The 20,015-nt window shown below is 41.0% G+C and overlaps 1 protein-coding gene across 2 annotated transcripts; it reads right to left on the reverse strand.

Moving 5' to 3' along the window:
* Window positions 1-8,471: 8,471 nt before the first annotated feature.
* HIGD1A (HIG1 hypoxia inducible domain family member 1A) lies at window positions 8,472-15,866 on the reverse strand. Of its 2 annotated transcripts, XM_057706608.1 has the most exons (4): window positions 15,729-15,866; window positions 11,095-11,209; window positions 10,166-10,300; window positions 8,472-9,489 (listed from the first exon to the last, which is right to left on the reverse strand). In XM_057706608.1, exons 2-4 carry the CDS (start codon window positions 11,189-11,191, stop codon window positions 9,440-9,442), a joined length of 282 nt encoding a protein of 93 aa, XP_057562591.1. In that variant the 5' UTR covers window positions 11,192-11,209; window positions 15,729-15,866; the 3' UTR covers window positions 8,472-9,439. The 2 variants fall into 2 exon arrangements, with proteins under 2 accessions (XP_057562591.1, XP_057562590.1); XM_057706607.1 differs by lacking the exon at window positions 15,729-15,866 and having other exon boundaries at window positions 11,095-11,227.
* Between the last annotated feature and the right edge of the window lie 4,149 nt (window positions 15,867-20,015).

Consider the following 20,015-nt stretch of genomic DNA (forward strand, 5'->3'; position numbering starts at 1 on the left):
GAAATAGAAATTGCTAAGTAAATGAAGTTGTGTTTTTAAAAACTACCAACAAAGGGACTTCCCTGGCGGTCCAGTGGTTAAGGCTCCGCGCTTCCACTGCAGGGGCCCCAGGTTAGATCCCTGGCCGGGGAACTAAGATCAAACAAACAAAACACAAAACAAATGCGAGGAACAGAAACAAGACTGGGGAGGAATGCGTAGAAATATTAAAGTTAAAAAAGGTTGTATTCAGGTGCAGGAATAGCAGTGCTGTTTTTATTTTTGCACTTTAGAGGATTTAAAATATGTGAACATGGTTTATTTGCATAGTGGAAAGCACTTGGTTGGTTGGTTGGTTGGTTTTTTAATTTAAAGACACTTGCCAATTTAAGTCACTACTATATCCAGGTCCTTGTAATTAGAAAGTCTTCAGATATCTCATGGTTGTTTTTTTTTTTTCTTTTTTTCCTCATAAGGCATTCACCCCACCCACAATGAAGGTGGAGCACCAGATCACCTTTTGCAGGACTCTAGTGCACCATCACAACCAAAATACGGACCTTTGTAATTTTACTTATATTCCTTTGTGCGTGTGTTTAATTCTATATGATGTTACCACGCTTAGGCTTGCGTATCCACCACCAACCTCAGATATTGAACACTTAAATCACCACAAGGATTCCTCTTGTTGGGCTTTTATAACCACACCCAAATTCCCTCCCTCCCCACCCCCAAAGGTCCTAATCCCTTGTGACCACCAATCTGTTCTCCATTTCTAAAATTTTGTCATTTCAGAAATGTTACATAAATGGAATAATATGTAACCTTTGGGGACTGACTTTTTTTTTACTCAGAATAATTTCCTGGAGAGTCATCCAAGCTGTTGTATGTATGAATTTGTTCCTTTTTATTGCTGAGTAGTTTTCTGTGGTTATGGATGTACCACAAATTGTCTAATCATTCTCCGATCAAAGGACATCTGGGCTGTTTCTAGTTTGGGGCTGTTACAAATAATGCTGATATAAACATTCATGTATAGGTTTTTGTGGGAACTTAAGTTTTCATGTTTCTGGGATAGATGCCCAAGTGTCCAGTGGTATGATAACGTGTTTAGTTTCGTAAGAAACCATCAACCTGTTTTGTAGAGTGGCTGTACCACTTTACATTTCCACCAGTGTGAGTAATCTGCTTTCTCCACATCTTTGCCAGTGTTTGATGTTGTCACTTTTTATTTTAGCCATTCTAATAGGTGTGTAGTGGCACCTCATTGTGATTCTAATGTGCTTATTTGCAACCTGTATAGCCTCTTTGGTGCAGTGTCTATTCATTTCTTTTGTCCAATTTCTAACTGTTGACTTTTGAGAATTCTCTATACATTCCAGATACTAATCGTCTGTTAGATCATAGTTTGCAAATATTTTTTCCCATTCTGTAGCTTGCCTTTTCTCTTCACATGGGTTTTCATAGAACAAAAATTTTAAATTTTGATTAGGTCCAATTTACCAATTTCTTTCTTTCAGTGTCAAGTGTAAGAACTCCTTGCCTAGCCCTGGATCCCAAAGATTTCCCCCTATGATTTTCTAAAAGCATTAGAGTTTATGTTCATGATTTATTTTGGCATAATTTTTATATCAGATGTGAGGTTTAGGTTGAGATTTTTTTTTTTTTTTGACCTATGGCTGTCCAGTTGCTTCAGCACTATTTGTTGAAAGGTATCCTTCCTCAACTGAATTGCTTTTGAACCTTTGTCAAAAATCAGTTGTGTAAATTCAGCAACAAAAAACAATCCAGTTCAAAAACGGGCAAAGGACTTGAAGAGACATGCCTCCAAAGAAGATATACAAATGGCTAATAAGCACATGTAAAGATGCTCATTACTAGCTATTAAGGAAGTGCAAATCAAAGCCACTGTGGGATACCACTCCATACCCATTAGGATGGCTGCTATTTAAAAAATGAAAAATAATGTGTTGTCCAAGATATGGAAAAATTGGAACCCTTATGCATTGCTGGTGAGAGTGTAAAATGGTGCAGCTGCTGAAGAAAAGTTTGGCAGTTCCTCAAAAATTTAAACGTAGAATATGATTCACCAATTCACTTCTGAGTTTATGCCCAAAATATGAAAGCAAACAGATATTTGTACACCAGTGTCCACAGTAGCATTATTCATGATGGCCAAAAGGTAGAAATAATCCAAATGTCCATCTATAGATGAATGGATAAACAAAATGTGGTATTAGCCATTAAATGGAATATTATTCAGCCATAAAAAGGAATGAAGTACCGATACCTGCTACAACATGGATCAACCTTGAAAACATTATGCTAAGTGAAAGAAGCCAGACACAAAAGGACAACTATTGTATGATTCCACTTATATGAGGTACCTAGAATAGAGACAGATAGTAGAACAAATAGTAGCCGGGGAAGAGAGAAATGGGGAGTTATCATTAAAGAGTATGAAGTTTGTGTTTGGAATGATGAAAAGGTTCTGGAGGCAGATGATGGTAATGGTTGCACAGCATTTTAAGTATACTTAGTGCCACTGAACTCTATACTTAAAAATGCTTAAAATAGTAAATTGCTGTGTATATTTCACAATAATTTTTTTTAAAAATCAGTTGAGCATATTTGTGTGGGTCTAACTGCTCTTTTTTCTAATCCCTAAATTAGGTCCTTCCCACAGTTCAACATAGCTCCAACTTTAAACTAGGACCTTTATCTTTTTTTAAAGTGATAAGATCACCAAATAGATTTCCCTTCACTGAAATAATATTCTCCCTCCCGCAAGTAAGCAAATATAAGCAGTTAGTGATCCTACTCTTACTATGAGAAGCAAAATTGAATAAAATCTGTCAGAAGTGAGAATACCTAGGTTTTAACTCTGACATCAGTCAAGTTGCAGACTTCAACTTTCTTCTTAAAATAGCAATAGTAAATTTATTCCCGTGATAATCACATCAGTCACGAAAGTGCTTTGTAAACGGAAATGCTCTTCAGCTGTTATGCATTATTATAGACTTAGCTGTTTTGCCTCAAAATGGAAGAAAGCTTTGCTGCCGCTTAAAACCAAGGCTCCATTTGACTCTCCCCATTTCAGAGCTCTCCTCTTAATGGACCTCAGCTTTGCAGGTCCAAAATCTAATTTGGTCATTAAACCAGGAGTCTCTTGGGACCAGACTTATGCCAGCCATGGTATTAAGTGATTAACGTGTAAACAAGAACACTAAGGCACCAGTGTACACTAGGGGGTTGTGCCCCACATCCAGAGCTCCTCCTTTCCCGGAATCAGACAACCATGAAACCAGAAGAATCATCGGAAAGATATTGCGAGCCATTCAGAGCAAGCAGAGGCAAACTGTGTTGAAATACTTTTGACCCAGGGTTTAGCCTTATTAAATATTCTACTTCACAATCAGAAGTACCCCATAGGCAAAAATGGTCCATTGTCTCCAGGTTCAAGTTCCTTCTCGCTAAAAGGTGCTGGATACACACTGCCAGTTCTGCCTTTTCCTCTCACTATGGATTTATTTGGGCTTTCTTTGTTGGCTGCCATCCTCTCAGACCCCTCCACCCACCACCCCCTGCACACTCTGTGTTTTAACTTAACACCATTTTGGCTATAGTCAAGTCCTGTTTTATCCATGGAGGAATTTTGTCTAAGATGTGTTTGTATATATGGTGATCTCATTCATCATATGTTGACTTTATTAGAAGACTCAATGTTCTGCCAAGATTCATTAGTCCTTAGTTCCAAGGGACCTCTCTGATGGCTGAGATCTACCCTGACTCTCCTCCAAGCATAATGGATTGGTAATACATTTTCTGTTTTCCCCCCACATTTCTCAGTTTCCCTCTTGGCTCACATCATGGTCTTTCAAAACACTTAGATGAAAGTCACCTTGTCTCGGTGATGATTGATTTCTCCCTTGTTGATTAGGCCTCCAATGCCTTGTGTACTTACTGGTTTTTAATTTACTGCCTTCACAGTAAGACCATGTGTATGTGGGAATCTCCTCAGCTTCCTTTTTTTAAAAATTGAAGTATAGTTGATTTACAGTGTTCTGTTAATTACTGCTGTACAGCAAAGGGATTCAGTTATACATATATACATTCTTTTTAAAATATTCTTTTCCATTATGGTTAATCATAGGATATTGAATATAGTTCTTCGTGCTGCACAGTAGGACCTTGTTGTTTATCCATTCTATATACAAAAGTTTACATCTGCTGACCCCACCCTCCCACTCCATCCCTTCCCCAACTCTGTTCTCCTTGGCAACCACCAGTCTGTTCTCCATGTCTGTGAGTCTGTTTCTGTTTCATAGATAGGTTCATTTGTGTCATTTTTTAGATTCCACATTTAAGTGATATCATATGGTATTTGTCTTTCTCTTTCCGACTTCACTTAATTAACTTCTAGTTGCATCCACTCAACTTCCTTCTTATAAAGACCAAAACAAATACTGAGGATTTTTATATATGAAAAAATGCACGGATAAAGCAGCTGTGGTATGTTGGAAAAAGGTATTGGATGGGGGACCTAAGTGGGGAGTAAGTGTGCGTGTGTGTGCAGTGGAAGGTGGACATGAAGGGAAGGGAAGGACAAGTATTTCTTGGATAGGCATTACTTTATGTACCTGCCTTCTGTTCCATCATGCATTCTTTCCACAAGACCAGGGGTCTCAAGATCTGGATTTGGGTCCCAGCTCTGACACTTTTCAATTGTATGGACTTGAGTAAATTACAGATTTCCACATGGAAAAAGTCAGGATAATATGTACCTCAGTTTTTGTGAGGGACTAGTGGAGAGAGTATTAAAGCATTTTATGTACAGCAAAGCACTGTACAAAAGTAAAGTGTTACCATAGTGGAGCATGCATTGTTTTAAATTCAAATAAAAAGGTAAAGTAAAAAAGGTAAAGTTCACCATGGCCTGGAAGAGTTCAGAGAAGTTTACCATAAGTAGAATTGGGTTGGGTCTTTTATTTATTTATTTATTTATTTATTTTATTGGCTGTGTTGGGTCTTCGTTGCTGCACAAGGGCTTTCTCTAGTTGAGGTGAGCGGAGGCTACTCTTCATTGTGGTGTGTGGGCCTCTCGTTGTGGTGGCCTCTCTTGTTGCGGAGCAGGGGCTCTAGGTGTGTGGGCTTCAGTGGTTGTGGCACACGGGCTCAGTAGTTGTGGCTCACGGGCTTTGTTGCTCCGCAGCATGTGGGATCTTCCTGGGGCAGGGATCAAACCCGTGTCCCCTGCATTGGCAGGCGGATTCTTAACTGCGCCACCTAGGAAGTCCCAGGTTGGGTCTTAAGGAGTACACTGAACTGTCTGGAAGTGGAAGTGGGGAACATTCAGGGAAGGACTAGAGCCCAAACAGAGGTGTCAGGGGCAGTGGTGAGCACAGGACTTTGGCATCAGTGGCTCTGCTGGAGCTAGGTGGCAGGACAGGAGGTGAAGGGCCTAGGTTTAAAGTGGTGGCAACAAGAAGAAAAGAACAAATCTGAGTGATGAAGGACTCTGCCTATGAAAAATGGCAGGACTTGGCGACTGCTTTAATAGCAATAAATGAACAAGAGGAAGGAAGGACACTTCTAAGAGTTTGAGCCGAGGATGTGACAGGGAGATGGAGATCACTAACAGGAACAGGTGATCTTGGAAGGAGCACCAGTGGGGAAGACAGTTAAGTATAGCTGTAGATAAGCTGAGTTTAGGTAATAAGGCTCTAGCTGAAAGGTATGATGATGGCATTTCTACCTCACGTTGTAAACTTTTAGTCACTCTGCGACACTTCAGAGTTACACTGGGGACAGGAAGAAGACCTAACATCAATGTTAAGAGATGCTTAGGATACAGAGGGAACCTGTTCCTGGGTTCCTCTGAGGGGACCAACCAGATACTGGCCTCCACTCTGGAACTAGTTATCACTACTGAATTTAGGAGAAAATTTCCTAACTCTTGTCTTGCTAAAAAAAATTATTTTGCCCCATTTCAGTGACTAAGGGGAAGGTAGGCTCTCTTTATTTAAAAATAAAGCCAGGATGCATGAGTAGTACTGGCTCTTCCATGAACTTATGGCATGTAAATCACTCACTAAGAAAGTGGCAATCAGGTCACAGCTGGTACATGTTTGGTTTCCTTTCTCCAATTTCCCGTTCAATTTGAAGAGCTTTCAAACAGGATCAAGCATATAATGGTTGGTAGTTTCACTGTTTAACACATGAGAACTTTACAATATTTTATGTTCATTCAGCTTTGTTCTGGCCTTTGTTTCCACGGGCTATAGATTTACATGGGGATAGAGCCTAAATTTCAAGTGCCTGAAGCTCTGAGCAGTGTTTCCTCATCAGTGAGGCAAGAGGCATAGTCTGCATGACCAGTCCTCTACTCCAAAGTTCTGACTCCGTGGTACAGAAGCAGAGTGTACTTTGGGGATTTATGTGTGGAGTAAAATCCCAACTCTCACCACCAGATGTCACTATTGCTCATTAACTAGAAATAGGCTGATAACTTTTTTCTGGGACTAGCAGGATCCTGAAATGTAAAAATACAAAACCTACTTATTCTAATTAATTCAACAAACACTTATTGAATATCTGTATGAGCCAGGCACTAATGCCAGCTGCTCTGGGTGAAAAAGAGCATCACACCCTCAAGCAGACTAGTAGAGGAGAGGCATGGAAGCAGTCATATACCAATGCTCCAGTAACATACAACAGTAAGCCAAGGAATCTCTCAGAAAAAAATATCTTAAGTTAGAACATTGCTTCTTTGGGGATACCTCCTCTGAGTCTGACCCTGGGTTAGGTTCCCCCAGTCTGCCGCATCCTATACCTAGTATTCATCATGCTTTTTTAAAAAAATTAATTTATTTATTGGTTGAGTTGGGTCTTCATTACTGTGTGCGGGCTTTCTCTGGTTGCGTTGAGCGGGGGCTACTCTTCATTGTGGTACGCAGGCTTCTCAGTGAAGTGGCTTCTCGTTGCAGAGCACGGGCTCTAGGCGTGCAGGCTTGTGGCACATGGGCTCAGTAGTTGTGGCTTGCAGGCTCTGGAGCACAGGCTCAGTGGTTGTGGCACACGGGCTTAGCTGCTCTGCAGCATGTGGGATCTTCCCAGACCAGGGATCGAACCCGTGTCCCCTGCATTGGCAGGTGGATTCTTAACCACTGTGCCACCACGGAAGTCCCTCATCATGCTTTTTGAAATCACTGATCTAATGTCAGCCTTCCCTGCTAGACTATAAGTTGTAAGAGGGCCCATGCACCTCCTGTGCTGCCACATTCCCAAGCTTAAGAGTAACAATGGTAACAGCAGCCATTCAGAGATTACTAACGTGTCAGGTGCTATGCTAAGCCCTTTTATGTTCACCACTGCATTTAATCTCAACAACCCTAGGCCACTGACATTGTCCCCACTTTACAGATGAGGAAACCATGGCTACTTGGTTGGCAAGTGGCAAAACCAGGAACCCAGGTCTGACTCAATAAATAGTAGTATCACATCCACTTGAGCCACTTTTAAGAACTTCCATAATCTGATGCCCCCTATTCATCCACCCTAATTTACCATCCTCTTCCTCAGGCAAGCAACCTTATTCATCTTCTCCTGATCATTTAATGCTCATTACAACCTCAACATTTTGCTCCCATTCTTCTATCCTCTGGCATTTGTCTAGATCAATTTCTCTCAAATTAGTATTCACTTAACAAAATCAATAATGCACTCTACCATTAGAAAAGTTTCTGAAACTTGTTCCCAAATTTGTTCTTAAGGTTTATCCTTCATGAAATAATTGTTAGGACTGCCTACAGGCCACTCTTGTAATGTGTACTGGAGGCTGAGAAGAGTTCCTAGTAATAGCTTGCATTTTTAAAGCACATTTCCCATAGACCCATATAATGATCTATAAGCTAGATAGGACTATAGAAATTACCTCGTCCAATCTCTCATTTCTAACTAGGAGAAAACTGAGAAAACCCTGATTTCGTCCAGGTTATGTAGTCAGTGGCGTGGTGAGCCAGGACCATGCTGCATCCTCTCGTCTAATAGTACTAATTTATGATAACTGCAGCCACTCCAGCATTAATTTCACAAAGGCCAACATTTCAAGTCTCTTAACACCTGCTGGCATCTACTGCTTGACTACCCAGATTCCAGTCCCAAACCTACAACCTTCTCTAGCATGTGACCCTGGGTTAATTACTTAAAACTACTCATACCTCAGTCTCCTCCTCCGTGAAATGAGGATCATAGCTCCTACTTCTTAGGGTTGTTAGGAAACTTAAATGACATTAGACATGAAAAGGGCCTAGAGCAGTGTGTGGCACACAGTAAATACTCAATAAATGTTAGCCATTATTCCTTTCTGTTAAATACTCTTTAACTATGGCTCTTACGAAAGGCACAAAATGTTCTCCCTCTTTTCTTGGAACTACTTGCACTACTTTGAAGAATGACAGTTTTTTCCAAATTGAAGTAATAAATACAAGACATTTGATGTGTTCACTTACTTTAATATCACTACATTTACCATGTTATCACCATGGAATGTAAGTTCAGGTTAGACAAGAGAATTTCACAAGTACGACAAAGCATTCTGTAGTATACCAAAGTCTGTATAATATCTGACCAAACCAGCTTGCTCATAAATCACTTCCATTATAGGCAACTCATTTAAACATTTATGATTCTTATAGAGAAAACAAACATACTGCACACATTTAAAAAGTGTTCTTCATTTACCTTTCCATTAGCACTTAAATATAAACTTCCATTTCAAAATGACATTTAAAAATTACTCTAATATAACAGCCGCAAAATATAATTCTACAATTACAAAAGAGCTAAACAGGGATCTACAATTAAGTTATTCTCATGTTTACAACTATGATTCTGAAATAAATACTACTTCAAAGCAGCTCTGTTACCAGCTTTTTTTAGGTTTGGTTTAAACACACACACATATTGCCAGGAGGTTTATACTGTTGTATTCCATGCACTGTTCTGAAAGGGTTCCTCGAGAGCCAGCCAGTCCTTAAAACAGTAGTCAGTCCACAAGTCAGTCAGAAAGTTAAATTAACTGGGGTAAATAGGATTCCTACATTACATCAAAAGCATATGATATTCTGCAGCAACTGGGAGCATTGTCAGGATTGGCACGTTGTCCTATTTAGAACTAATTTCGTAAGAAGGTGGACATTGTACCACTATCAGGTGCATTTAAAAGTGACATGTTTCTTTTGCGCTAATCCGACTCCCCTGAATGACCTAGCTAGTGAACTTGGTCACCAGTAACCTGGTCACCAGGCAAATCAAGTCTGCAAGAAAGGAAGCCAGTATTCAAATTCCCATGTAATTGTCTGACCCAAACAATTTATTTTCAACATAAACATATAACCTCAATGTGAGATGTCTAACTAAAGCAAGCACCACCAACAAGAACAAGACAGCATCTCCTCTTCTAAGGTTTAGGTTTTGCCCAGAATTCTCGATACATGGAATAGCCCATACCTAAAGAAAAAGAATGCTAGTTAAGCATTTATATATTTTCTTCAGTATCAGAAAATTTAAAACAGTTCATAAATCAGCTAAAAGTAGCACTCTTGCTAGCATACAATACTTACAAGGGGAAAAAGGTCCTATGCTGCTTACACGCTTGCTTTCTTAAACAATTCAAATTTCTCAAATTCTTTTTACACAATTTCCCAAGTATCTCAAGGCTAGTATGACTAGCTCAGGCTGTTAAAATATCAATATTTTTTTGGCAACTTTAAAAGGAGTTACTCTTGCTATATAATACCACATAAAAGTCAATTAATTATAAAGCTTATAAAAGTATGTAGTAACTTTTCCACCTTCAAAACCTCAATAAAACAGCAATCATGTCTCTCCCTCATGACGGATCTTATTACCAACCCTATTTGCATATATCTAGACTCTTCAACGAAATTATAAACTCAGTGATAGGCAGTACTATCTTTCCTTCTTTAAAACCTTAGTAAGATTATATCATAGATAGTAAAACTGTCACTACTTGAACTATTTTTATTAATTCAGTTTTTATGTAAAAATGAATATAAGTGATATCTGCAAACTGCTTCAAAGTCAGCTAAAAGTATCTAGTTTTATTTACAAAGAAATCCATTCATGGGGAACCACAAATCTGAAATGTCCTGTAGGAACCTACCAAGAGTCATTGCTCCCACAACAAAGCCTTGGGCTGCCACGCGCATGTGGATCAGGTGAACAGACATTTTAGTATTTCCCCTGTTCTTTAACTTATATAATCCATATGCAACGATTGCTGCAAAACCTGCCATTCCTGTAAAACAAACAGTCACAAGTATGTCAGATGCATGGGGGCAGGGAATCAAGGTGATTTTATCATCAATCAGCGTTCTATTTTTTTATAAGGATGCTTTAGGAAACCATTAACCAGCTAACATACAAACTGAGTTTTAAATTTTTCCCCCTCAGAACTAAAAATCCACAAGTGGAAGCAAACAGTAGCAGATCCAGAAAGTTAAGATCATCTTTAAAGTGTGGGCTTCTGAAGCCAGTAAATAAATTCTTTTAATAAGAGTGCCAGGGAACTCTTCTCTGCCCTACTTCCATCCCCGAGGAAATCAGTTAATATAGCAGAGACTGTAATAAACCATAACTGTGAGTATAACAACTCTGAGTCTTGTGAGTCCTTCCAGCAAATCATTGAGACTGACAGTGATCTTGGGGTCCCAATACATTCACTGAGATAAGTCAATAAAACATAAAGTCAGAATACACAGAGAAGAATTTTTATAATGAGAGCTATATCATACCAATCTAAGCATATTTCAACATGTGAAAAAATTTTCAAAAATAAATGCTCTCACATGGTAATGAATATTTGTTTTATAAAATAACAAGCTTTCTTTCAGCCCACAGTTATGAGTTCAACTGCAATAACTGAATTGCCACATTAATAAAACGTACTTGTTCATTCTACTAGAAGCTTACAAACAAACAAACAAATAAACAAATGCTTTCAGGAAATGCCTGATGAATGAAACAACTTGACCACACTTCTGTTGTGTTAAAGCTTACAATAGCTCATTAGACCGTCAAAGTCAAACTTACCAATGGGGACAAATGGTGCCTCTCTAGCTTTTCGGATAAGTTTAGAGCCCTGATCTTCATCATATGAAGAAAGAGAAACATCTGTGTTGCTTGACATAGTGATTGAAGAATTTTCCTGAAACAGAATTTCCATGAGATTCTGCAGTTAAAAGCATACTTCTTTTATAAGATTATTCCTTTAAGTGGTACCAAAAAAAGGCAAGATGCTAGCTTGATTATATGAATAAGAGGGCAGAAAAAAAGTTTCATTTCCATCACAAAGGGATCAAGGCTCCATTCTCCCTTTTTGGTCATATTTTTTAAACACAGGAAGCTAATAGGCTTTTCATCACAATAAGGTAATAACAAATTCAATTTCACCTTAGTCACAGTAACTATGTATACACTTCCTTCTGACTGAGCTGAAAAGACTATAAACTTTACCCATAGATATACCGGTAGATAAAAAAGGGAGTCAAATATAGTATATAAGGGCACAAGTCTCTGATTGATGTCAATTTACAATAAACTCAAAAGTTAACTGCGCATCCCATTACCCATATAGTCTTACCTGAGCTTCTGGGTTTTTCATGTGCATCACACTCCCTTCAGTAATAATAGTGCCCATTCAGCACTTTGCTATTCAAGGGGTTTAGTGGTAGTCAAGGGCCTCAAAGAATATCCAACTCTAGAGGTGAGGCTTAGGGGCCTCAAAGAATATCCAACTCTAGAGGTGAGGCTTAGTGCTTAGTTTGAAAAGTGAAACCATCCCTCCAGGCCCCCATCCTCATTGGGAAAAGTACAATTCTGTCATCTCACAGAGAAGAAATCCCTAATCCAGATGAGTTGTACAGTATCATACAGCTAGATATAAAAAATTAGAACTAGACTTTCTCTTCTTTTTTGTGCTCCATTACCTGCTAATTGAATAAACTTCTACTTTCTCTGAGCTTTTATTATCTACAAGGTTCAACAAGCTAAGGTTCAGGATGCTCACTATATATGTGAAGAGATAAAATGTAAATACCTAAATGTTTCACAAATTAGATTCTTTGAAAAAGACATGCCAGAGTGTGATCACTTTGCCAACAGCATAACAGAGATAATGAGAATTTAGAGTGTGATGTCTTTTAGGTAAAGTGGGATTGGGAAGTTTCAGAGAAATATTTGAGATTGGCTTTCAAGATACTACATTAAAAAAAAAAAAGATACTACATAAATGAGGACTTCTCTGGCAGTCCAGTGGCTTCCACTGCAGGGGGCAGATTCCATCCCTGGTCAGGGAACTAAGATCCTGAGTGCTACATGGCACCGCCAAAAAAACAAAACAAAATGAAACACCAAGATACTACATAAATGGACTAGATGGTAAGATTAAACACTGTATTTATTTTAGGCTAGTATATTTATTAGTTTCTTTCATAACCAATCTAAACTTCCCAAAGGCAAAAGTTTCAAAAACTTTTGTCATCACAAATCCTCCTTCTACCTCCCTCACCAACCCCACATTCTAATCACATTAAACTTTTTATAGATGCTCTCTAAACCAGCAGTCCCCAGCATTTTTGGCACCAGGGACCAGTTTCCTAGAAGACAATTTTTCCACTGGTGGGAACAGGAAGGGGAGTGATGGTTCGGGCGGTAATGTGAGCGATGGGGAGCGGAGATGAAACTTCCCTCGCTTGCCCACCACTCACCTCCTGCTGTGTGGCCTGGTTCCCAACAGACCACTGACTCTTTAGACATGGAGGCCCAGGGGTTGGGGACCCCTGCTCTAAACCTCCATGCCTTTGCACAAGCTAATTCCTCTACCTAACATTTTCCTCCCTTTCCATTTCCTTTAGATACTCTTTCCTGGCTAACTCCTCCTGTTTTTTGAATTCTTACCTTAACTGACCTCCTCTGGAAAGTCTTTTCTGACTCTAAGTTTATAAGTGCTTTGGTTACACCATCCCATAGGACCCCATGCTTTCTCTATAATAACTTTCTCATAAATGCAAATTTAACTGTTTTTTCTTGCTAGAATCCTTGAAGTCAGGAGGTTACACCTGGCTTGCTTGTGTCTACACCGCTGCCTGGCATGATGCTTTGTATATAATAAGTACATTACAAAATGTTTATTGAATAAATTTTAAAGTAATGTTTTTCAACAATTGAAATTATTCTCAGGTAATTAGGAATATTTAGTGAAAACTAACAATTATACACATTTGTAGAGTTTAATCAGTAAGAAAAATGTCAAGCTGTATGTACATAAGTGCTTATTTCTCTTTTAATTCTTATATTGTATCTATGGAAGAACACATGATAACCTGAGTAGGTCGTAGATCTATGCAACCGCAAGAGACGAAACCATCATATACCACAATCCACTTTAAAAACCAGCACCTTCTATTGTAGACATAAAAGCATGTTTTCTTCCTTTGCCTTAATTATCCCTAAGCTAAGAAGTCATTACGGAATAGTCTTTAAAAGCAAGAACGTTGGTAGCTTTTCCTTTAATCTCTCATATCTGGATTACTTTAATTGTCTAACAGGTCAATGGAGCAAAAGTTCCCTTCTTCCTTTCAGGAGGGAGGAGGATGACCTTTAGGCAGTTTATATGGATAGGACATTTGATCTGGCTTTCAGAAAGTAGTCCCTGGGGTAAGAATCAGGGCGTGAAGGAACCTTGTGGTCATTGTTGTCTTGAGTGACTAATGATAACCTGTCTCTGATCCAGAGATTAGGTTGTGTGCACATTTCAGGATAAAATTAATAAAGGGGGAATATTAAAAGTCCAACACATCACAGAGTTATTTGTTATTCTAAGGTTCAAATTATATTTCTAACGTAATATATAACACTCCCTGAGTATAAGATTTTGATAATTCTCTCCCTAATGACCGCTTAGAAGTTTCCCAAGTGTTCATGATTTCCAGCCCCTAAATCAAAAATGGTTAACTTTTAAAGTATCAGGGTCAATAAGTACAAATCACATAACTTGAGAGTAAAAACCCACATTATTAATCTATGCCAATAGCCTTATTTTACAGATGGAAAAAAAAAAGGTTATGAAGAGTTAAATGAACTGCTCAACAACAGGAATACATTTCTGGCAGGGTAGGATTAGAACCCAGCTCTTTTGATACAGAGTTGTGGGTTCTTTTGGTTGACAATATATTGCCAAATCATCTGTCTTATAATTGCTGATATGTATTTAATCTGAAAAACACTGAAAATCCACTCCTTAACAGAAGCCCGCATCTCTTTCTTTGAATTATAAAAAATGTCAGTCATGTCTAAAGTTAAATGGAACCTTTTCCCCCAGTGACTTAATTCATTTAACAATTTCAAACGTGAATGGAAAATTTTTTTTTCCTCTAGCACCACTTCTGGACTTCCCTTTAGCATCATTTTCTCATCCACCCACAGCAACTGACCCAGATCTGTCAGAAAGTTGAACAGGTACAAAAAGAGGCACCTATAACCAGATACTCAAAGCTAGTTTGGAAAACACGAACTAGTCTGTAAACTTGTTAACATGCTACCGAAGACCTTTCCAAATGCATGGGAACCTAGAAGAGGCAAAAGGGAACAGGGGCTGCCCAGCATCACGTGATGTAAAAGATTTAAGGATCTTCACAGCCCATCATTTTGGTCACAGGAATTACTATCTGATAACGATGGTTTCAAATTTTGATTTTGCATCTGTCACCTGTCAGCCTGTTTAAAATGGCTGCAAAGGCCCCACCCCTGGAGATCCTGATTCAGACGGTCTGGGGCAAGGCCCAAGGAATCTATCTTATAAGACCCCTTCAAGTGATTCTGGTGCACAGGGAAGCAAGAGAACCCCCGGTATACAGAACTCAAATAGGACTGTCATGCTGGGGCCTGGTACCACTTAAATCCCTCACAACTTTTCATCCAAACCGGTCATACTCAAAAGTGCCTGAGTATTTCCGGAAGCACAGATTCCTTCCATAGGGATTACTCCGAAGAGAGAAATAACTGCTTCCCGCACCAGTAAAATAAGAGAGACAGGCGAATAAACCTGTCGAGTCATTTCGGCTGCTCCCAATTCTAACCTCGTGCTCTGTTTTGTAATCTCTGCTCTGGCAGGTTTACTTTTCAGGAAGAAATGTAAATTCCGTCAGAGATGCTTGATACGGGCCGAAGAGGCTCGCCAAAGGCGGGAGGCAATGCCGTCCAGCGGAGAAGGGGAAGACGATAGCGGGAAGATCGTGTGGCTTTACGCCCTCGCCTCAGCCCTTCAACCTTCCTCCCCTCTCTCTTCCTGTGACCTTGTCAGGACTCCATGGCCGGAGCGTTCGCCTTCCCAATCCGTCCTCACCCACCCCGCTCTCACGCGTGGGGCTACGAGCTCCCGGAAGCAGGCCCCAGTCCCGTCCCTCCCCAGCTCCATCCTCTCAGCCACGATCCGCTCCGCGAGCCTCTGCTGCATCCCCTCATGGGCTCCGTAGGCCCTCACCAGCCTTCCCTCGCACCACGAGGTGGGGCCTTAACCCCGCCAACCAAACATCGCCCCTACCACTCCCAGTCCCGCGACCCCCAACCCTCCCAAGCTGCTCTCAGCCCGGCCCAGCGCGGCCTCACTTCTTCCCACCCCACGGCCCGCCGTCCCCCGACCCCCAAAGCCAGCACGCATCACTTACTGACAGCTACCAGACGTCTCAGGCTGCAACCGGCTTCTGACCCCGCCTCCCGCACTCGCCTTAGGTCCGGCTTCTCCCGGTCCCGCCCACATCCGGCATCAGCCAGTCAGAAGCCAGCAGCAGGCACGCGGGTGTCCGTGCTGGCGGGTGTCCGTGCTGGCGGGTAGGTGCTAGAGCGTACGCGGTGGGAGGGGCGGCCCGGAGCGAGCTCCGGATTGGCTGGGACGACGTGCGTGGGCGGTGACTCCGCGTCCCGGGCTCTGAAGTAAGGACCGCGTCAGAGATGAGAGCCAGGCGTCCCGGGTCCGGCGGAGGGCGCTCTAGGGCCTTGGGACTTTGGCCTTTGGCCCCGTGGTACTTGAGGTGACCGTTGCCCTTTCCTCTCGGGCAGCGGCGGCGGCGAGCACCGCAGGGCGGGCCCCGGGCTGAGGGCGTTCAACCGCGGCCGGTCCTTCGGAGGCTGCTGGGGAGGAGGGAGCACGTTCCTACCTTCGCGGGAGCGGGCGGCGGCGGGGCGGTGGATCAACTCCCGCGCCCTGGCGGTTCCCAGCCGCGAACGTGAGCTGTCGGCCTCCCGGCTTGGCGCTTACACTGTAGTGGGAGGCCGCCATTCATCGCAAGCACGGGGGGCTCCACCCAGACCGGGGTGGTTTACCTGAGGTGACAAGTGTCAGAGGCCCCTTGTGACAGTGAACTTCCTGGGACAGATCCCCTCATTTGTTCGTAGAGCAGTCGGTAACTGGCTGGCGAATTGGTGCAAAGCATCACGCGCTATCGTGGGGACTGTATCTAACTAAACTAGAATCTCTGGATATAACCACGAAACGAGGCAGACTGCTGAGTGCTCTGTTCCACAGGTGGGAGCTCAGTGCCATAGGTTCAGGATTATAAAACTCTCTTGTCTCATAACTGAGTTAAGATACAGGTAGGAAACATTCATGCTAGGTATGATAAATTAAAAACCCCTTTCTTGGTCGTGTGGAGTGCTTTCAGCTCCTTGAGGGCACGTCTTTTGTCTGGTTCACGCAGGTATCTCCTTGAACACTGTCTTTGAGCTCACTAGGGCCTCAATAATGTTAAAAGAAGTAAAAACTGGTGCAGTAGCAGCTGGAGGGCTTATAAGTAGGGGGCGAGTCCCTGGCGGTCCAGTGGTTAGAACTCCGCGCTTCCGCTGCAGGGGGCGTGGGTTTGATCCCTGGTGGGGAACTAAGATCCCGCAAGTCGAGCAGGGAGGCAAAATAAATAGGAAGATCAGGAACTCATATAGGGTAATTAAAACGATGAAAGAGCTTGACAGCTTTGAATATGAAAGTCATTCGTAAGTAAAGCAGAAGTCCTCAAGTCCCTTGATTCTGGAAATACAAGGACTAACTGCAGCAGTGACCACGGCATATTCATTCCTGAAGAGGATTTATGTGAATCAAAATAATGTAAGCTAATTTGCTAATTTCCAGAGAATGGGATGTGGGCTCAGGCAGATCAGAGCTTAGCCATGACCTTGGGCTTCACTTTCTTCCTTTGTGAAATGGGGATAACAGTAGTGGTGGTTAGTGGAGAAATAAATGTAGAGTGTTAGCTATTAGTTTAAAAATTCCTATGCCATGCATTGTGCGGAAAGAGGCAGACCCTGCTCTATTTGTGTGAGAAATGATTTCTTTCTGATATGTAGAAACCAAAAATCTTGATAAATGGTGATGATAACCATATGTATCAGATGATGCAGAAGGTTTTTTCAAGATTATTGTGCTATACTTTATTCAATATCATGTTACAAGAGAATGACAGTGACAGCTGATTAAATTTTTCATAATACAGACATTAATATTGGTGACAAATGTACAATATATATTATTCCATTCTCCTTACCCTGTGTTATTTAAAAGTATAATTGATGCAGAAGACAAAAAATTATTTGGGTTCTCCTGTATTAAGTTAATCCATCTCTGATGTATAGGAAGGCAGCACAAGAAGTGTCTGCCAGCTTTGCTAATTTCCTCTCTTAAGGGCGCCTCTGTAACTTATGCTCCAAGTAGCTGTCCACACATGAGCATATCCGCTATAAGAGAAATGGACTTCTAAACCCAGATGTCTGTTTGGGCTGAGCCTCAGCTTAAAGCTATATTACCCTGTTTTTGACATCCTTAAAAAATACTGTGTGATCTTTGTGGAATTTTGTCTAAAACAAATATTAAAACTTTTGAGAAAATTGGTAGTATCTATGACAATTTTAAAACTAGAATTGAGAGTCACGGTCAGCAAATACTGGACATGTATATTGTGCCCGTACTGTCAGACTCAGTTCCTTCCCTGAAATAATTTATCATCTGATTATGTCAAAGGAACAGGTTATAGAAAAATACCAAAAACAGTCTGTAATTACTTTGAATGGAAATCCAGGTAGATATCATAGTTGAGTGAGCAGTTTCAAAGAAGGCTTCTTGGGACAGGGGCCTGAATGAGTGGGCTTTGAAGGATGACAAGCATGTAAAGAAGTTGGAAGAATATTCCAGAAAAAGGAAACAGTGGGCAGAGGAATAGATGTAGACTATAGGATTGTAGCTCTGGCATGGAGGACAGTGAGTGGGGAAGAGGCAAAAATTTTTGACGAAGGCAGAGTCAGAGAATAATGGAAAGTAGGCCTAAGCTCACTGGGGAGGACCTTAAATGCTAAGCAGAGAGCTTGGGCAGTATGTATTAGGTGGCCCTTGAAGGTTTTGGAGCAGGTTGTTTCAGGAGCTGAGTGCATTTGAGGTGCTTTGTGGTGAAGTTGAATGCATTAGAAAGGGAATATCAGCATTTCTCTGCCAGAAAACAAAAGACTATGCGGTAGGTAGCTTGTTATATTCTTTGTATTGAGGCCATATCCTGGGTCTTAAGCGTAGGGAAGGCTGCTATATGCAGCAGTGTCCTCCCTCTGCCACCTTAACAAGGCCTGCTGCTTTAAAGTAACAGTAGTCCATACAGACAAGTCCCCAGGGAGAACTGTCTAGGTCCAGGCCATCTTACAATTCCAGACTCCACAACATGTCCATAACTGAACTTAATTATCTCTCTCTTCTCCTTCCCCCTGCTCCAGACACCCCTTCCTCGTAATCCTGTACTTTCTCTTAAATTCCCTGACTTGATTGGTAGAACTGCTTTCCACCCTATTAACCAAGCATGAAACCTGAGTAAATCCCTGATTCATCTCCTACTTTTGTGCATTTATAGCCAGTGACATGTGGGCAGATAACTGAATGACAAAGGACCAGCCTTCTGAAGATCTGTGGCAGAGATGAGACTGTGCTTTCACTTTCATCATACTGTGCTCTGACCAAACTGGCCCAGATTTGCGCCATTGCTACATACAGTGATGTTGAGAGGATCATTTGCATAGGAAAGCACTTAAACAGATCAAATAAGGAAATACAGTTGCATCATTTTAGGCTTGATGCAAGACTGTTTTCACTGACAATATTTTCCAGCAAGAAGCTGTGCAGTTGTTACTAAAAAATGGGTCTTAGATTCATTGAAGCTCCTTAAAATTCCTTTTTGTTCTTCCTCTTAGTTATTTGGGGTGGGGTGGGGTGGGTAGGGTGATAGGCAGGTGGGGTGGTGGGCACAGAACTTCTCTGAGCTGAAGCCCTTCTGCCTCGTTCGCTTGCTTTGGAGATAATTGGATTTGGAATTATCAACTCAACCATCTTGTCTTAAAAATTTATATAATTTTATGTACACCTGAAACCAACACAGCGTTGTTAATCAACTATACTCGAATAAAAACTAAAAAAAAGAAAAAAGTAATGAAAATCATACAACAAATAATATATAATTTTATATCCCATTTAATTTATTAAATGTGTCTTTTAGTAGAGAATGAGTAGACAGAATTTGGTCTTTATAATGTTCAGTTTTATGTAGTTTATATCCTGATTTTAAAAATTAGGAAATTTGTAGTCTTATATAATCTATATAACTGAAAAGATTGACATTTTTATAATCTATATTTGTACAGGTAATTTGACTAGATTGCACAAAGAAAGAATTGATCACTGGAAGCAAAAGCTTTCTGTTCACCACAGGTGAACAGCTCTTTCTACCAAAAAAAATAAACATGATTTTCTTCGTGGGCTCCCCAGCTGGCTCCTGGTGCTTGGTATGATGGAGAGTGCCGTGGTTATGCCTGAATGTTGGGTGACAAGCACCCTGGCAACAGAACCTCTGTTACATTTTTGCCCATGGTACCTGCTGGTGTCCTGCACATGGAAAATATTGGTTGAATGATTCAAGATTCTCTCTCTGCAGAGG

Source organism: Hippopotamus amphibius, chromosome 13, assembly GCF_030028045.1.
Source record: "Hippopotamus amphibius kiboko isolate mHipAmp2 chromosome 13, mHipAmp2.hap2, whole genome shotgun sequence".
Lineage (NCBI taxonomy): Eukaryota > Metazoa > Chordata > Mammalia > Artiodactyla > Hippopotamidae > Hippopotamus > Hippopotamus amphibius.

Bases quoted from the DNA above. Each gene is read 5' to 3' on its own strand.
- HIGD1A (XM_057706607.1), bottom strand. From the start codon at position 11,227: ATGGAAATTCTGTTTCAGGAAAATTCTTCAATCACTATGTCAAGCAAC. The intron at 10,301-11,094 runs GTAAGTTTGACT...TTTGTTTTACAG, and splicing joins GGCACCATTTGTCCCCATTG to GAATGGCAGGTTTTGCAGCA. The intron at 9,490-10,165 runs GTAGGTTCCTAC...CTTTTTCTTTAG, and splicing joins TGTGGGAGCAATGACTCTTG to GTATGGGCTATTCCATGTAT.